The sequence below is a fragment of the Melanerpes formicivorus genome, unplaced genomic scaffold, assembly GCF_026170545.1.
Source record: "Melanerpes formicivorus ecotype bairdi unplaced genomic scaffold, bMelFor1.0.p_v2 SCAF_8, whole genome shotgun sequence".
Taxonomy (NCBI): Eukaryota; Metazoa; Chordata; class Aves; order Piciformes; family Picidae; genus Melanerpes; species Melanerpes formicivorus.
The window spans coordinates 11,575,118-11,593,035 of NW_027142360.1; the positions used below are offsets into that span (position 1 = coordinate 11,575,118).

A 17,918-nucleotide genomic window follows, 5' to 3' on the forward strand; every position below is an offset into this window, starting at 1 on the left:
TGGGATGTGTGGAACTGAATTCAGATGGGCACATGGGAGACTGGCAACTCTGTGGGTAGGGATGTGAGTCGGGAAAAACAACATTAGTTGCATTTTTAGAGTAGCTGTTTTGATGGGAAATTGCAAGAGGACTTCTAATGAAATCCCTGGTGTCCTGGAAATTCATTCTCTTCTCCTTGGAATTTTTCCTTACAAGGTTAGTACTTAAACTCCCTAGTGACCTGCTTCAAATATACTTTTAGAACAGCCAACTCTTTAAACTTGGCAGAGACAAGCAGCTGCAGCACTAAAATGATCCCTGTCTGTTGACTACTGCTTTCTGTAGCTGGCTACTTTTCCTGTTGTTTTCCTTTTCCCTTTTTGTGTCAGGCAGTTGATGATATTTGTTTGTCCTGTAATGGGAAGCATTTTCCTCCATCCCTTATTAGAACAAAGTCTTACTTTTATTTTGGTAACTGCATTGCCTTCCCCCCCACCTCTTTCTTTGCTTTTTCCCCCTCCCTCTTATGTAGGTACTTGAAAACACCACGGGTGCTATCCATGCCAACAGTGTATTAATTTTTCTTGCTTTATAAGTATCTGCACAACCTCAAGTAATTAGTGGTTGTTTTCTCCATGTATGTTCATAGTCAGTGAGAGTATTAATACTACGGTTACCCACACAGAACTCTGCATGGAGAATTAAGGAATACGTTGAGGACAAAAAACATTTATGGTCAAGACAAACTTTGATATAGTAATCCCTGAATTGATTCCTGTGAGTTGTATTACAGTGTTTCCCAAGTTTTCCCACCTAAATAGCTTTGCAAAATTTTCTTGGCTTTTTCTTCCTTACTTTATTCTTTTTCCCCTGTTATGTACACAGTTCAAGGGCAGGGAAAAATTTGAAACACTTGAAACTCAGCAGATGAAGAAAGATAATGACTAGTGGTTGCTGGTGACGTTCTTGCGGTACTTTATATTCAGAATAAAGCAACTTGCACAGTGTTAAGCTGTGGTATTTAAGTTTAGAGGAGGAGCCTCCTCATGCCACTGTACTCATAGTTTTGGAATGTTGCCCTTTGGGTAGGGACAAGATGGTTAGACAATGATTCAGGGGATGACTGTGGCTCCTAAAGACTTTGGAGGATACTGGTCAATTGAAGTTATTGCCTGGAAGACAGGAAAAGGAGAGGAATTCCTCTTTCCTGGGTTAATACTAGAGCTGATACTGTTCAAACTTTGAGTAGGGTAAGGATGTTTTTCAGAAGGACTTTGTGAGGAGAATTGATTGACAGTAAACCTCATGGGCAAATTTAAGTTTCAGTGTCTGGGTTGAAAAATCTCTGTGCTATAGTATAGGCTGGTGGTTGGAGAGCAGTGCTACAGAAAAGCAGAGCTGGTGAATATGAGTCGGCAGTGTGCCCTTGTGGTGAAACAGGACCAACTGCGGCAGGTCAAAGAAAGGGTCTCAGTGACGCTGCTGCATCTGTCAAATCACATCTGGAGTATTGTGTCCATTTATGGGCTCCCTGGTGCAAGGAAGATACTGATGAACTAAAGTAAGTCCAGTTGACTAAGATGATTGGGGCTGACGTGATATAAAAGCTTGACAAAACTGGGTTTGTCCACAAGAGACATCTATAGAGCAAACCAGTACACTTTTCGTGTCAACTCAGTCAGGTACAGAGATGACAGATGCAGGCTCTTGGAGAGAAATAGTGGCAACAAGTAAAATTCCACCTATTCCATGAGAATAATAATTAAAGATATTTGTCATAAACACAGTCAAATGCTGGAAGAAGTGCTCAGAGGATCTATGGCACCTCCATGCTTTGAGGTACTTGGAGCTGAACTGCCAAGACCTTGAGCAACTTCAGTTTAAGGTAGTCCTGCTCTGAGCAAGACATTGGACCAGCTGACCTCAGAGGTTCCATCAAAACTGAATTACTGTATGAAGTAAGGTAGTGGAGAGAGTGGTTTGAATCAGATGGGTTCTGTCAATAAAACATGACTTTCTTACAGCACTGAGACAGAATATGCGCTGCAGGAGGGGCCACACTGAAGAAGGTCTTACTAAAACAGTATTTGTCACTGGCTGCTGTTTTATGTAAAGTAGATAAAGCAGTTGCTTTGCCTCCTGCAGGAAAGAAAGAAGCATGTACTCCTTTATCTTAGATAGCAGAAGTAACAGTGCAGAGTGTTGTGGCTGTGACGCATTCTCCCTCTAGTTCTGCACCTTAGTTGCAAGAACTTTTTTTTCCTGTGGATAATTTTGTTTGCCTTCTTTGTCTTCATTTCATAAGGAAATTATTCAATTATATACTCACTGAATGTATCACACAATGTGTGGTATTACATCTTGAGACATCTTTTGTGGTCTTTTAGTTAGTGTGATTGTCTGTTCTGAAGGAGCTATCAACTTAACACAAACTTTGTGCTGAAAGTCTTTCATGAGAATATTGTCATGCAGACAAATAGTTTCACTTCTGGAAGAGATTAAGAAGTCATCATTTCCACACCACATCCCCCACCTCCAGTCAGTCAGGACAGCTGATAGAAAGGCATTATAATTTATTCTGACAAATGCCTAGGACATACTGCAGTACCATGAATAGAATAGAATTAACCAGGTTGGAAGAGACCTTTGAGATCAAGTCCAACCTATCATCCAACACTATCTAATCAACTAAACCGTGGCACCAAGCACCCCATCCAGTCTCTTCCTAAACACCTCCGGTGATGGTGACTCCACCACGTCCTGGGGCAGCACATTCCAATGGCCAATCTCTCTTTCTATGAAGAACTTCTTCCTAACATCCAGCCTGAACCTTGCCTGGTGCAGCTTGAGACTGTGTCCTCTTGTTCTGGTGCTGGTTGCCTGGGAGAAGAGGCCAGCCCCCACCTGTCTACAACCTCCCTTCAGGTAGTTGTAGACAGCAATAAGGTCTCCCCTGAGCCTTCTCTTCTCCAGGCTAAGCAACCCCAGCTCCCCCAGCCTCTCCTCATAGGGCTTGTGCTCCAAACCACATGTTCAAGTCTTGTACAGAAAAGATCAAAACAGGTCATTGGGAAAGGCAAAGCTGACCTGGGTTTATCTGTGGTTTGTAGAGGCTTTTACTATTATTATTTTTTTTAAAGGTGTGTGTATATACCCCAGAGCACTTCTGGCTGCTGTGTGTCTTTCTGTGTGTAACTGATTTCAAAGTCATGATGAAGATAGCCCAAACCAAGGGGAAAAAGTTTAGGAAGCAGCAAAAGAATAACTAGCAATGTTAGCATTCTGAAATAGTGAGTCAGAGTCATGGGTGTTTGCGGCCATGGACTTGGCAAAATGCAAGGCAGCTGTTCAGAATTTGCAGCAAAAGGAGAGAAACCCAAATGGAAGTGGGTATCTTTTTAATTTATTTATTTATTTTTTTTTTAATTATTGCACTGATCAGCTAAGCTTTTCTGTATTAAAAAAAAAAAAAAAGAAAAAGAAGAAAAAAGAGATTAAAAAAATAAATTCCAGTAAGCATTTGCTGAATAGTAATGTAGATAGCATGAAGGCTTTGACAGTAAGTAAACTTAGAGTAAGGGACCTTTGTGCTTGTTTAGTTCTGTGAGCTATTTCCAGTTTGCCTGGCTCTTGCTGCATGAAAAGGTCTTGTGTGCTGGCGCTGCTGATTAATATAATTTACCACTTGAATTCAGAGGGACATGTATAGAATGTAAAAGTGTAAGGACAATCAGATGCAGGGAAGCTGATGTGATTTAAACATGATTAATAATAATTGCAGGGCCTGGCTTGCTTACAGACTTCAAAAATAAAAATTAAAAACAGAACCAAACACCACAACCACCACTACCAAAACTCAAAACAAACAACCCTTCTCAAAACAAACCCTCTCAAATCAATCAACTTCCAAAACCCCAACAAAACAGAAAAACCCGAACAACCAAACCCACCCCCAGCCAACCCCAAACACCCCTTTGTTAAACAGCCTCCCCTCTTCCAAATTCTCATCTCCTCCAAAATTGAAACAAACTCCTGCGCTTATGTACATGCCAGTGTTCTATAGTACCTCTTCTTTTCCTTTGTCTCTCTTGCAGACCTGTAAGCCAAATGAAAGGCTGGAGGATGAGCTTTGGCTCTGTAGTTTATCGAATATAATGAAGCATAACTATTGCTTTGTAATGCCCCTGGAAATGGGAGAGCTAGTGGTGTGTATGTGGAAAAATTCCTTTGCACACACACAAGTTTTGCTTATTTTGGGTTAGGGGTTTGTGTAGTCATCCTAAAACGAGGGCCTTTGGCAGTCTTCAGTTTCAGTCTTCAGTAAAGACCTGTGTTGTCTAAGGGGGAAGGGAAAACAGGAAGAATATTTGCCCTTGTGTACCCTACCTATGTAGGCTTCCTGTGTATTGTGAGAGAATGTCTTGTCTCTTTCTGCTTCCAGATCTAAACAGCATAAAAGCCCTCATGTCTCCATAAGATTGCCGTGGAAGACAGTAAGGTTTCTTGTGTGGTTTACAGTATCCTCATAGTCTGAACAACAGACTAGAGTCTCTTTCAGCTATTTTTTTTTTTAGTACTTCCTGAGCTCTTCATAAATAAAATGATTGCAATTTCCTTTTAGAAATAAAATACCAAGTAATCCCTCAGTAAGTGACATAGGTGTTTCTAGCTGCCAGTTGCTGCTTCAGGAGGAGGTGGTAAATGTACAGGATATATATTGTGTTTGATGATCAGCTTGGCAATCTTCCACTGCTGCTGTGTTGTGTTGAGTCAGCTGAAGTATTTATATCCATTTTTAGCACCAGTTTTCATAAATCACAAATGCAGATACGTTTCGGTTTGTCAACTGAATGTCTTACATTTAAATGTGCTAAGGTTGTTTTTGAGTTGAATGGATGCATTTTGAAGATTGTTTTGGATCATGCAGGATTGAGTTTGGAAAAAAAGTATGTTAAAAAAATCATCTCTTCTGCATTGCTCTGTCTCCATGTTGTAGCTTCCAGGTAAGAACATCACAACTTAAGTCCCTGCTTGTTATGGAATAGAGTAACAGATTAATAGCTGAACCTGAAAACTGTTAGACTACTGATTGTGCTATATAGTGTCTCATAGTATGGAATTGCTTTAAAATTGGGTTACAATTTACTGAAACAATATAAATAGACTGGGGGGGGGGAATTCACTCTTACAGCCTTAATTATTTGTCATAAAGGGCTTAATGTAAGTTTCAATAGAATAATAGAAGTGTAAATAGCAGTGTAATATATGATGCTACTGTATTCTAGGTAATTGTGGTCCAGATGTAAGTGTTCTTTGTAGTCTGTTGGATAAAGGTGTTGATGACAGTAATTAGTCCTACTGCTTATAGTGAGATGGAATGTAACTCTGCAAAATTAAAAGCAGAACTTTTGTTTCACTGATTTCTGTTCAGCTACCACTTCTTTCTATAGCCTGAAATTGCAGGAAGAACAAGTATGAAAATGCAGTGTGTGCATCGCAGGAGGTTGGTAGAAGTAACATGACCAAAAGGATTGTTATAATTCACACTGAGCTTTTAAATATTAGCTTCAGGGCTTGAAGGAAAGGATGAGAAGGGTTTCAGGGTGAGAGAATGGGCAGCATTAGAGACATTACAGATGATGATGTTCAAACTCCATCTTCTCTGGGAATGTGAGTTCTTAGCTCAGCTAGTAGTCAGGAGAAAATGTGTGGATGACTTAACACTAGTAGCTCCATAGAATCATAGCATGGCTTCCATAGGAAGGGACATTAAAGATCATCTAGTTACAACCCTGCTTCCATGGGCAGTGACACTAGAACAAATGGCTGAAAGCTTCGTCCAACCTGTATGTGGACAGCCTGCTCTGGCACCGCACCACCCTCACAGTGCAGAGTTTCATCATTAGATCTAATCTCAATCTACCCTCTTTCAGTTAGTAATAGGGGCAATTCATCTTGATTTTGCAAGCATTTATCCATCTGTTTTGCATAGAATTGTATCATACTCTCATGAAACTGAACAAAGCCTTCAGTAGTTTCTCAAAATAAAAATACAAAATCTTTTACAGTGGTTTTGATTTGTTTGTTGGTGTTTTGTTTTGTTTTTCACTGTTCTTCTGTTTGCTTAATTTTGTCACTTTATTATTTCAAACTTTCCACCACATGAGGGCTGCCATAGTCTTTCATGTGGGACCTCAGATTTCCTACAATGAGTCTTCTGTTGCTAGGAGTTGAAACTTTAAATATATATAGACAAACTAAGGGTACTACCTGGTTTTCTTTCAAGTAATCCTTCTCTACAGATGACACCTGTAAATTATTTTCCTAAAGGGATTCACACATTACAAGTTCAAAGGAAGCAGACTGTCTGAAAGAGGCAGTTAGTTACACACAATGGTTTGTATGACATAGCTTACACCTCATGTCTTCAGAAACCTATTTAAATAGGATTTCCGCCCCCCCCCCCCCCCCCGCCCCTTGTCTGTAATGTACTTAAAGTTAGCAGTGGAGTATTTAGTGGAGTTCTGAAACCATGTGGGTTGGGTAGTGTGACAAATGACTGAGTGGCCATCTAGAAAACTTTCTGAAGAAAACTGCTGGCATCAGCTCTGCCTGATGCCATGGGATTTTGTCATGAGGATTTGTAACTCTGGTGTAAAAGTATAGATAGATGTTGCATTCACCTTGACTGATGCTTTCAGGACCAGATGTAAGCAGGCGAAGATGTTTATGTTATACAGCAAAGTTGTATAGTCTATCAGAAGGCACATGTGTCACATCTCAATTGGTCATTTTCTACCGGCATATGTGTAATTAAGGCATATAATAGGTCAAAATAACAAAACAATATTTTAACACATCCAACCAAATTCTACCCAGCTTGTCTCCTTCAGTTCTAAGGTGTTTACATTAATCTCAAAGACAAAACATAGCTCTCTCTAACTTGAGCAAAGGCAAATCTTCCCTACTGTCTTACAAAGCTATCTGAAAACAACCTCTTTTACATCTTCCTATAGTCTTCTAAAGCTATACAAAAACCTCTTCCAACACTCTTGGGTGCTGGAAAATGTAAGGTCTTTTTTTATTCTATCTGAAATTCTCTAGTACCACTTCAGTAAAGTAATAGTCAACACAGAAATGAGTCAGAAGATTTTTGGCAGTTGCTGCTTGCACATTTCTTATGTTGAATTTTGCATGGCTCAAACATGTAGCAGCAGAAGGCTTGGAGGCCTTCTGGGTATAAAAGTCCACAAAAATGAGAAGCAAAAATGGAAGAACACCAAATACACATTATAAGACTGTCGTGTTTATGACTTTCCTAGTACTGGAAGGAAACCACTCACTACTAGACACTTCAACACTATGAAAAGAGTAGTGAGACTGCAAGTGTAAGCAATTTATACAAATCCTTTCTGGGTTTATTCATGTGTTTCTACTTCATGTACTAGAACATGGAACCATTCTTCTACATTGAGTGACAGCCATTCTGCATTACCAGAGCTGCCCACTATTTTCTTAAGTGAGGGTCTTGAAAGGCCTTAAAGGTGTGACTGGGATATAGCTTATATAATGTGGATCAGAACATAGCTGTGGAGTTCTCTTTACTGGTGGCAGTGAGTCAAATGAATCTTGACCTGTAAGGATTTTATTTCTTTTTAAAGAAACATTTTCCTTAAGTGCCCACTCACACAATCTGCTGTTAGTATGTGTTGAAATATTTCTTGTTGCTTATTTCCTGAGTTATGTCAGTAAGTTATGAAATTCAGAACTTCCTTCTTTATATAATGTTCATGCTATGCCCAGTTTAAGAACTGTCTCCTAGATGGCTGGAGTTACTGGCACAAAAACATTGGAAAGTAAGAATACCTGCCTGCAGTAATGACATTCCTAAATAAGGCATGGGTATCTGTAAGTAGACCTCTTTTTTTTGTCTTTTCTTTTTTTAATAGCTTACTGATTGTGAAGTAAATTTATCACCTATGAGAGAGTCTCAAATAGATATCTCAAAGGTAAACAGATAGTTTTTTCATCCTGTCCTGTATCTTGCATACTTCCAGATGTCTTTTAAAAAATCAGAGGACAGCAGGAGGGAAGTAGGTTTTCTAGCAGTCTGTAATCAAACTTGTCTATAAAGGAGTGCATTCTGTAATCTAGATCTAGTTTTTGTGCTAATATTAACAAGAAAGCATATTTCTTGCTGTTGCTGGGGAGGAAGACATATATCAGCACTGGGGGTAGTTCCACTGAACTGAATTATCATTGCTTGGATGAGCAGCAGCAGAAGCAGAACATGAATGCATTTCATCCAGGGCAGCTTTCCCCAGAATGAGAAGCTGAAACTTGTGACCTTCCTCACAACCCATTTTGGATTTGTGTTCAGATTTGAAGTCCTTTTATGACACTTTCCTAACTTTTCCTTCCTATTTTTGTCACATGCAGTGTGAGAATAGTGATGATCTTTGAGACTGTGGATGGAAGTGGTATATTTAACTATAGCCCACCCCCATCATTAGCTAGCAGTTCTTTGTCAAATATCTTGGGTTTCTTTTGGAAATGAAGTTTAGATAATATGATAGCTATTAGTATGCCTCTATTCTAGCTGCTTAACATGTAAGTACAAGCAGACTGGATGAAAACTATTTCACTGTTTGTGTGTGTATATATACACACTGTTTTGTGTATATATTTAGTATGATATGTGCGGTTTTGTACTGTATGGTGTTACTTCAGGGACATAGAAATGATGTTAAACATTCATCCCTGTTTGTACTGCATGGTTTTAACTCAATGAGCTCGCCAGTGCTAGAGTAAAGAGAAAACTTCAGAAGAATTTCCTTTTTCAGTGGAGCAATATCCATTTATTAATTCTACTTTGTATATACATGTTAGTCATTATTCATATTGCAGAATGTCTGGGAGTCTTCCTTTGTAGGTATGTCTTGATTTATCCTGGGGGTTGGTTGGGTTTTTTTTTCTGGGTTCTTTTTTGTTGTTGTTGTGTTGTTTGTTTGCTGTGGGTTTTGATCTGTTCCCCCCCACCCCCTCCCCCCCCTTATCCTTAGGTGTAGTAAGTACTTTTGCAGTTCAAGACAAAACCATGAAAAATATAGATCTTTCAAAATACTGGAGTGGCCCACGTGTTAATATCTTTCCCCAGCCCCTTTCTTGTAGCAAAACAATAAAACCCTTAAAAGATATGGCTCCCTCTTTGTTGTATTGCGTGTTAATAATAACAATACAAGCTTCCATGATATTCTTACTGCAAGTGAAATGCTGTGCTGTAATACTAGACCTACCTTAAATCCTATTTTGAAAGTAATCTGTTCTGTATGCCTGTAATGATGCATATATGTCCTAGGTCCACCTGAAAGCCCCAATTGTGACCTAGACCCCCAGTACACATCAGACTTCTTTAAAACTTCTCTACCAAAACACTTGTTTGTTTGGTTGTTTTTTTTTCCCCGCCATCTGTGAAACTGATTGCTTGTCCTTGTGGGAGGAAGTAGACCTCAAAGAGAGACCTGAGCCATTGAAATACATAAAGAAAAAACCCAAAATGCAGACATATTTGGGTTTTGACTCCAGTGGACATAGTTACTGCTGGCCTAACTGGTACTGTAAATTTGGGTTATAAACCACCTAACTCATGTGGGGTGGCACAGGAGGGAGGCAGACTTTTTTAGATCTTGTTGGGATGGCCTTGGCAGCTACCAGCAAATCCTGTGATGCTGCTTTCCCTTCAGTTTGGCAGTGTAGCTGTTGGCTGTGGTCATGACTGGGACATGGTCCACAACTGCCTGCTCCACCAGAGCCTGGTTTGTTTAGACAGCTTACTGCTGGCTGATCTGTTGGCCTGCTGAAGGAGCTTCAGGGTAGGGAAAAACATGGTGTTTTGTCAAGTTCGTCTGATGCTCAGTCAGAAAACAGTTGCAGACTGCTCAGGGAAGTGTTTGTGTGGATCTTACATAGGTGTCTCTAGACCTTAGATATCTATGGCAAAGGGGCACCTGCTGGGTTTGGAGAGGAATGTAAATCAAATCAATCTGAATTATGTAAGCAGGTCTGCTAAATGCATTTTAAGATTATTTTTTCTTCTTCCCTGGGTTCTTTGCCACTAATTGGTTAGCCACCTGCAAGGGGCTTAAGCATAAGAATGCTAGTGCTGCATCTAGTACAGCTCAAATACCACCTCTCCTGTTGTACCTCAGGTTACCTCTATGAAGCATAAATTAAAGTTCTGGAGTTACAACAACTTTTCTTTTTCTTTTTTCCCCCTTTTCTTTCCAAATGTAATTGAAGAACTTCCTCTATCTGCATAGAGGAGACCAGCATAATGAATACCTCTAACATTATTTTATGTTAGCATGGTTTCTCTACATTTCCCTACTCTCCAATTCTTTGTGTGTTTGTTTTGTTTTGTTTTTCTTCTTTTTTTACTGAATGCTGCTTTATGGAGGTGGGAGTTGTCCAAGCCAGGGTATAAAAGCAATCCTGTGGTTCCCATCCAGACTTCTCAGAATCTCTTTAGGAAAGCCTAAAATGAAAGGAAAGCCCCGTGGCCATGGTTCCCACCCATGTGCTACTCTAATGTCTAGTCTGCTTTCATTGGGTTCTTTGCTGGTAAATAAAGAGCAGAGGGCAGAGCCCCTGGTGTTAGGCTCTGCTCTAGAGCTGGTTTTACTCGTGCATTGCTCAGAACAATGTCCAAAGAGCTGTCTGTGATCTCTCTTTGAGCCTGGCATGTCTGAGCTTTGGCTGGCTCAGCTGTCAGACGCTGAATGTCAAACCTAAGGAGGCTGCTGCTTTTCCATGGAAACGCTCTATGTGATTGCAGAAATAATCAGACATGTCTGGTGGTTGCTGTGCCCTATTGTTGGATGCTTCTAGACATTGAGCTGAATTGTCCTACCATGACAAACTGAGTCTTCAGACAAAATCCTGGTATGCTTATGTCACCCCTCTTGCTTTTATATGGAACACAGATGGATCAGAAAGCATTGGTGTCACAATTGATTCTGTGGTTGGAATGTAAACCCCTTGATTTTGGCTCTCCCTTTCTCTCTGTTTACAGTTTTGCAAAAGCAGCTCCAGACATCTTGCTTCTGAGTAGGCACCACCAATATTAGCTGTCTCATGTCAATGCCTGAGCTGCAATATTCTCTTCAAGAAGGCTTTGCTATTGTACATTCTCCATAACAACTCTTTTGTGCACTGTATTTTACTACTGATGTAAAATTAATTCAATGTTTACAAAAAATCCTGTTAACTAAAAGCTGCTTTGTGAACAACAGTTTCTAAGAGGTCTTTCTTTACTAGACAAAGAAGTTCTAATCCGGGGCCTTTGGATCTTTAATATAATTTAAAAGTATTATGGACAGTAAATTATGTAAAGTGTAATTTAATCAGTGTGTCTGACCAACTTTACAGATGCTTCAGTGTTGGCTTTAAATTAAAAAACAATGTTGTTTTCTGAAGATGTTACTACCTTGGAGGCACTGCTAATACATCTTAGTGGGATGTGCTGTAAAGTATTTGGAAACTAGAATAATTCCAGATTATGGAATAGGTGTCTCAGTGTATTGGTCTGGTGTGGTTCCTGATCTGGAAATACCTGTCTTTGGAGACATAACAGCAGGAGTCTTGATTTTTCTACTTTTGTAAGGAATTGACTTTCGTAACTTGAAAGTTATTCTGCTGGACTATGGAAGAAGGATAACTTTCAGGCTTGCACACCAAATAGGTCACTAAGGTGGTCTAGTTTGAGCTCTGTCCATGTTTGGTTTCTTTTTTTTTTTTTGTCCTTTTATAATAATTGCCAAGAATAAACATCTATAGAAACAGCTGTTGTAATACTGGAAGAATGATGGGGTGCTTGGTTGCATGGTTTAGTTTATTAGATGGTGTTGGATGATGGGCTGGATGCGATGATCTTGACGGTCTGGTCTATTCTATTCTATTCTTGCAGTGAATGGAGACAGTCTGTGTTGTTGAACTGGTGAGGTGGAGGTAGCTTATCTTCCTGCTGCAAATCCTGCTTTTGTAGGCAGTAAGTCTGGAAGGGAAAGGTGTAGCACTCAAAACATTGACATCACTTAATCAAACAGCTGAGGTAAGAACTAGAGTAAAATAGTCATTGCCTCTTCTCCCACACCCAGCCCATGGGGGCATTGTGTGAAAGAGGAAGAAACTCTATAGTCTTGTTTTCTTGTGATGTTGAGGAAGCATGTATCAATATAAAAACGTGGAGCCTGAAAACACTTGAGAAGTGAGGAGAGTGCAACTCACCTAGGTGTGAGGTCTCCATTTGTTTTATAACTTTGTAGGTGCTTCTGAAGAACTTGCTGTCTGCAGGGCTTTAACTGCTTATGCAGAGTACAAGTGTTTTTTAACCAGTTGAGGTAACACTGGAAGACCATCTTTGTCACACAGATCTTAAAGGGCCAATGTGGAAACCTTACTCCATGCTTATTGGAAACAAATGCTGAATCTTGGAATACTGGACAAGTAAAATTTGCAAGCTTCAGAACCTTACAACTGCTTGCAGAATAATTTGTTTGTTTGTTTTGGTACTCTCAAAAATGTAGACACCAGATTTCCCTTGAATTGGTCTTTCGTAATACCAGATAGTATCAAGTTAAGAAATGCATACTGGTCATTTTGAAGCAGCTTTCTATTTAGAAGCAAAGGTCATACTATAATAAAGCAGATAATGGTCTACGGTGTTTCTTTATCTCTGGGAGCAATATACAGCTGGTAAAACTGACAGGAATTACAAGGTTGTTTTCAGTAGAAGTCTAAAGGCAGTTGTGAAAAATAGGCAGAAGTTCCAAACCATGCATGTGTGAGGCTTGGTGTCAGTTACTTATGGTTGGCTTTGTAAATAAAGCTTCCAAATCTTACGTAGAAAACCAAGACTAGAGTACGACTTACTGGAAACTCACACAACTTGTTTTGGGTGAATAGATTTTAGCCACATAAAAACCATAACAATTATCCAATTTGGAAAAGATACATTTCTGAAGTCCAGTTTGAGTCCCCATCAACTTGCACGAAATACAGAAATATTGATCTATCGGATAGCAGCTGGGACTGGAAAAAGCTGAAGCACATGGTGTCATTGTTACAAAATACAATCTCTTCAATGGGATTAATTCAAGAGACGGGATGTCAATATGTTGTTTATTTTCCATCAATATCTTCCAACTAAAACAAAATTTATTCTTAAACCTCTGTCTAGCTCAGACCAGCCCTCTTTACAGAATCACAGAATCACCAGGGTTGGAAGAGACCTCAAAGATCATCAAGTCCAACCTGTCACCACAGACCTCATGACTATTAAACCATAGCACCAAGTGCCACATCCAATCCCCTCTTGAACACCCCCAGGGATGGTGACTCCACCACCTCCCTGGGCAGCACATTCCAATGGTGAACGACTCTTTCAGTGAAGAACTTTCTCCTCACTTTGAGTCTAAACCTCCCCTGGTGCAGCTTGAGACTGTGTCCTCTGTTCTGGTGCTGGTTGCTTGGGAGAAGAGACCAACCCCCTCCTGGCTACAACCTCTCTTCAGGTAGTTGTAGAGAGCAATGAGGTCTCTCCTGAGCCTCCTCTTCTCCAGGCTAAACAACCCCAGCTCCCTCAGCCTCTCCTCATAGGGCTTGTGCTCAAGGCCGCTCCCCAGCCTCGTTGCCCTTCTCTGGACATGTTCAGGTGTCTCAATGTCCTTCTTAAACTGAGGGGCCCAGAACTTGACACAGTACAAAGCAGTAGAATATGCTCCTTCGCAAGTAAGTTGAATAAAACACTTCATGCATCTACAGAGGGTACTCGTTCAGTGTTGTGACATGTAACTTCCTATGGCTTTTGCGCAAACGTGTAGTACGTCCCCTTGCCCCTTCCTTTGTATGGTGATTGCTCCAGGTATTTTGTGAAAGTTTTTGCACTGTATCTGTATAAAACCAGACAAGAATTAAAGACATTCCACAACAGAATCTGAAATGGATTCTGGCAGCTGTTGCCCTTTTCTGCTAGCCGTCCTCCTATGTGGAGTACCTCTAGTAGTTGTTCAAAACCAGGTGGTCTAAGGATTTATATTGGTGTCTGGAAGAGGTTTTTTCAATGCCAGAATTGCTTATAGTATGTCAGCAAACAATTGTTTTTATTTTTTAAAAGAAAAAGTGAGAATTAGCATAAATCTAGAAAATTATTTTGTAGGACATCTCTCTTTCACGAAGGGGAAAAAAGACTAAAACTTAATTAGAATCCCAGTAAAGCTGAAGTCAATCTGTTTGCCAAGAATTGCAATTGCTGCAGTTTTGGTTGTTTTGTTTGTATGCATAAAGTATGTTAGTATATTAAAACTAATTTCTGAGCCATCATCTTTATTTTAAGAGGCAAATGAAGAAATGCTATCAGTGTATTTCATAATGCATGAATGCTGAAAAGTTTTTATTGTCATGAAAATAGGAAATTAGCTTCCTTCTGTACTTTATTTCACCCTTGTTGCTGATGGATGATTAGGTGTGGTGTCTGTGGTTGATTAAGAAATTCTCAATGATGTAAAGATTGTGTATTTAGAGGAAGAAAATTGGTTGAAATTAGTGACATTAGTCAGAGTGACCTACTGGTCTTGAGAAGTTGTCAGACCCGGGTTTGGTCTCATGCCTGTCAGCAGTATTCTACAGTGCCCGTGTGAGCTGTGTGAGTTTGAAAAGTCTGGATCTTCTTCAGCTGCCAGACTTGCCCTGGTGAGGACTCTCCTACAGTTTGTGTAGTTAAGGCCTATCTGCAGCGATCTGAGGGGCTTCCAGTGTTGATGTGATAGCAGTCTAATAGCTGTCTCTCCTACCAATGTAAGAAAAAAATTAACTGTGCTTGCTGTGAAACAAAACTAACTTCCTTACATAGTGAAGATGAGGGAAGATGAAATTTTAGTGATGGAGGGGGGCGGGAATTACTGAACTCCATGCTTGGAGTCACCCAGAGGAAAAGACAAGCATTTTTCTCATGATTGGTTCCAGCACCAAGGCTTTTCAGCCCCTACAGGACCTGGTGCTGCCTGGCAGGATAAACTGTAAGATTAAACATGTCATTAAGGGAGAAAGGGAGCCATTTTACCTTCCTCAAAAGAATAGTTCATCAGGCCTAAGTTCCCATGTAGGAACTTGAAGTCCAAATCTAGCTCAGCTTTAAGTAAAACCGCCCACCTTTTTTTTTTTTTTTTTATGCATTGTTAGTCATAAGCACTGTGTGGTTTTGAAACTGAGTGAAAGTTTAAATGCATCAACAATCAGTCCACATACTGCTGTGATGCATGCATTTTCACATCCAGTGGTTCAGACCCTGAATATTTTCAGACGGTGCTGTGGAGCTCATCAGTATTTAAAGCATTAATGTCTTCTTTCAAAGGCTCTCTTAATTTTGCAGACAAGATCGTTTATCTGCTGGACTTGAAAAACCACTTCCCTTTTCCCTCCAGATAACGTCGGCGGGAATTTTGCCAGGCTGGTTCATGCTATTGGTGCAGATGTGTAGCTGGGCAGGCTCTGTCCCAGGGAGAGCAGTGGTTTCAGGCACAGCCTTGATGCAGGAAAAGGGTTTTCCAGACACGCCCCCTTAGCAGCCTGATTGTGCAGCAGAGAGACGCAGCAGTTTTGCCTGCTGCTGAATCAGCGTTGGTCTTGGCAGATGCAGGAGCAGATAAGCTTGACAGAAGCCCTGACACCAAAAGCAAGGATCTGTGCAATTCTTATTGAGGAAAACCCAGACTGGGAGATGACAGTATTCTTGAAGCGAGCAATTTCAAGGTCCAGGAGATAGAGATCAATTAGCAAACACTCCCATCGTGCTAAAATCAAACCCATTCATGGGAAATAAGACTATCATAAAAAAACAATTGTGTTAGGGGGGGGAAAAAAGAAGAACCCTCAGCTAATTCTCCTGAGCCCTCTGTTTTGATACTAAATTAAAACTCTCACTAGCTTCCCTCCATCTTAGTGTGTGTTTTACTCCTCTTTCCCCTCATTGTGACGTGGGAAGACGCAGTGTCAAGGTTAAACCTGGTTGCAAGCTTTTGTTAAGGTGTTCTTCCTGCTTGTGCAGACAAGTCACCTGCTAGACATGCCCAGTGAGCGCTAGGAGCTGGCTCTGCCTTCACTCGGGCTTTACAGGGCTGAAGCACAAAGAGTGCTTGTTGCCCAGTCCCCGGGAGTCTCCCAGTGCTACCGCTAGCTGGGGAGGACTGGTTACCATGGAGGCTGCCATCTGTTCACTCCCCGCTGGAATGTGATTATCCTTGCTGGGTTGGGAACCAGCAAAAGCAGGGAGCGTGTGCTGTCGGCAATTATCTGCAATGGAGTGTGTTAATGGAAGGCTGGAATTAGCTAGCTGGAGGAGCACATAAAAGGATTTTGCCAAAACTATTAATGATTTCTTGCCAAGAGGAGTAAGCTTTTTGCAAGGTCAGTACTAAATTCATTATGTATGTAGGTAATTTTTAATTGGTGGTGTGGCTTTATGATTTAAGGATGGTAGCACAACAGAAATAATGCTTATTGTTAAGAGGGTGGTGGAGTAGAATGAGAGCTGTATTTTAGAGAGCTTTGTCTGTTTCAGTTTGAGCAGTTTAATTTGGGGTTGTTGAAGTAGTAAGTCGGAACAATAACTGGCCAAACTGATGCAAATGGAACAATTAATATCTCTTGTCTTTATGAAATGCCATTTGCTGCCAAAGCTGTTTGATTCACATGCCTTGTGATGCTGCTTGCTTTTTTGTCTGAGTGATTTCTTTTTAGATGTGATACATGTTTGCTTTTTGCACTGGCATGAAGTGGGGGGGGGGGGTGGGGGTGGTGATGTTCAAACAGAGCTGGCGATACAATGGATGTTTAGGGTGTTTTATGCAGTTTGTTCAGGGGAAGCAGTGCAGGGGAGGCAGAATGCAGGAGAAGGTTTTCCACTCTGTTTCTACTCTGTGCCCCCTTCCAACTCACCAACTGACCAAACATTTTGGAGTCTTTCTCTCCTAGACCTTAATTGCATGGAGATTTGACAAAAGTTTTCAGGATGTTCTACAAATACTGTGACTGTTTTGATGGCAGGATGCCATTTGAAGGGGAAAGCAAAATTAGATGTATGTGTTTGTAAGGCTTTTGTGTCTGATTAAAGATTTTGTTGTGTTGTAGCAGCTAGGAGTATTAAATCTTTTTTTCATAACAAATGCATGAAGAATGTTTGTGTGCAGTTCAGATTACTGACTTTAGTGAGGGACATTAAAATTAATTCGTGCCCCAAATAAACAAAATGTTACTTCAGCAAATATTTTTAATCATGTAGGGTCTGTTTTCAAAAAAAGCTCTTATGCTGCATAAAGCTCTCTTGTCATGACTGCCATTTTTATTTGGTAGTAGGGAGGACACTACTAGGGGCTTTTAATTAAAACTCTTGTCAGTCCTAATTCCACCGATCTGCCTTCTGGTTTTATGCACTTAAAATGTCAGTGCATTGTAGCCTGGGAGGAAAGTTACCAGTGGAGTTAATAAGTCACAACTGCAACGTATTTGACTAGGATAAATTTTTAACCTATGAAGTGTTGTCCAAGTCTTAGTGCATAACAAAAGTGTGTGTGTGTGTGTGAGCTTGAGAGGATTTTTATGTCTTTGAGTACTTTAACTGTTTGTGGTCTATGAGCTTTGCTTGTGTTTCTGGGAGCCTGGTATATGTGCCTGAAGTCCTTTCGAACATCATGTTACACTTGCACGTTGGTGGAACTGGGTGAGCACTCTTAATTGAAACTCTATCATCTTGTAATTAAAAGGACTCTTTTTTTTTTTTTTTTTTTAATTTAATGGCCTCTTCCTTCCCCCAAATGAAGCATTGCATTGCCATTGAAGTGGGTGATTTATGCAAAGCTTGCTTTTAATGGGCTGCAGTGGACTT

General features: G+C 40.3%; 1 protein-coding gene across 4 annotated transcripts in view; it reads left to right on the plus strand.

The window, feature by feature from the left end:
- Positions 1-17,918, plus strand: part of FGD4 (FYVE, RhoGEF and PH domain containing 4) — a 96,321-nt gene that overhangs the window by 17,631 nt on the left and 60,772 nt on the right. The window contains exon 1 of one of the 4 annotated variants that reach the window (XM_068142152.1): positions 161-196. The exons of 2 other annotated variants lie outside the window; for them this stretch is intronic. Coding sequence is in view for 1 of the 2 variants with exons in the window: in XM_068142148.1 (XP_067998249.1) it covers positions 17,046-17,112 (67 nt within the window). In the remaining variant the exon portion in view is untranslated. Of the gene's footprint in view, positions 1-160; positions 197-16,999; positions 17,113-17,918 lie in introns of those variants that run through there. One more of the 4 variants, XM_068142148.1, reaches the window with a different exon arrangement.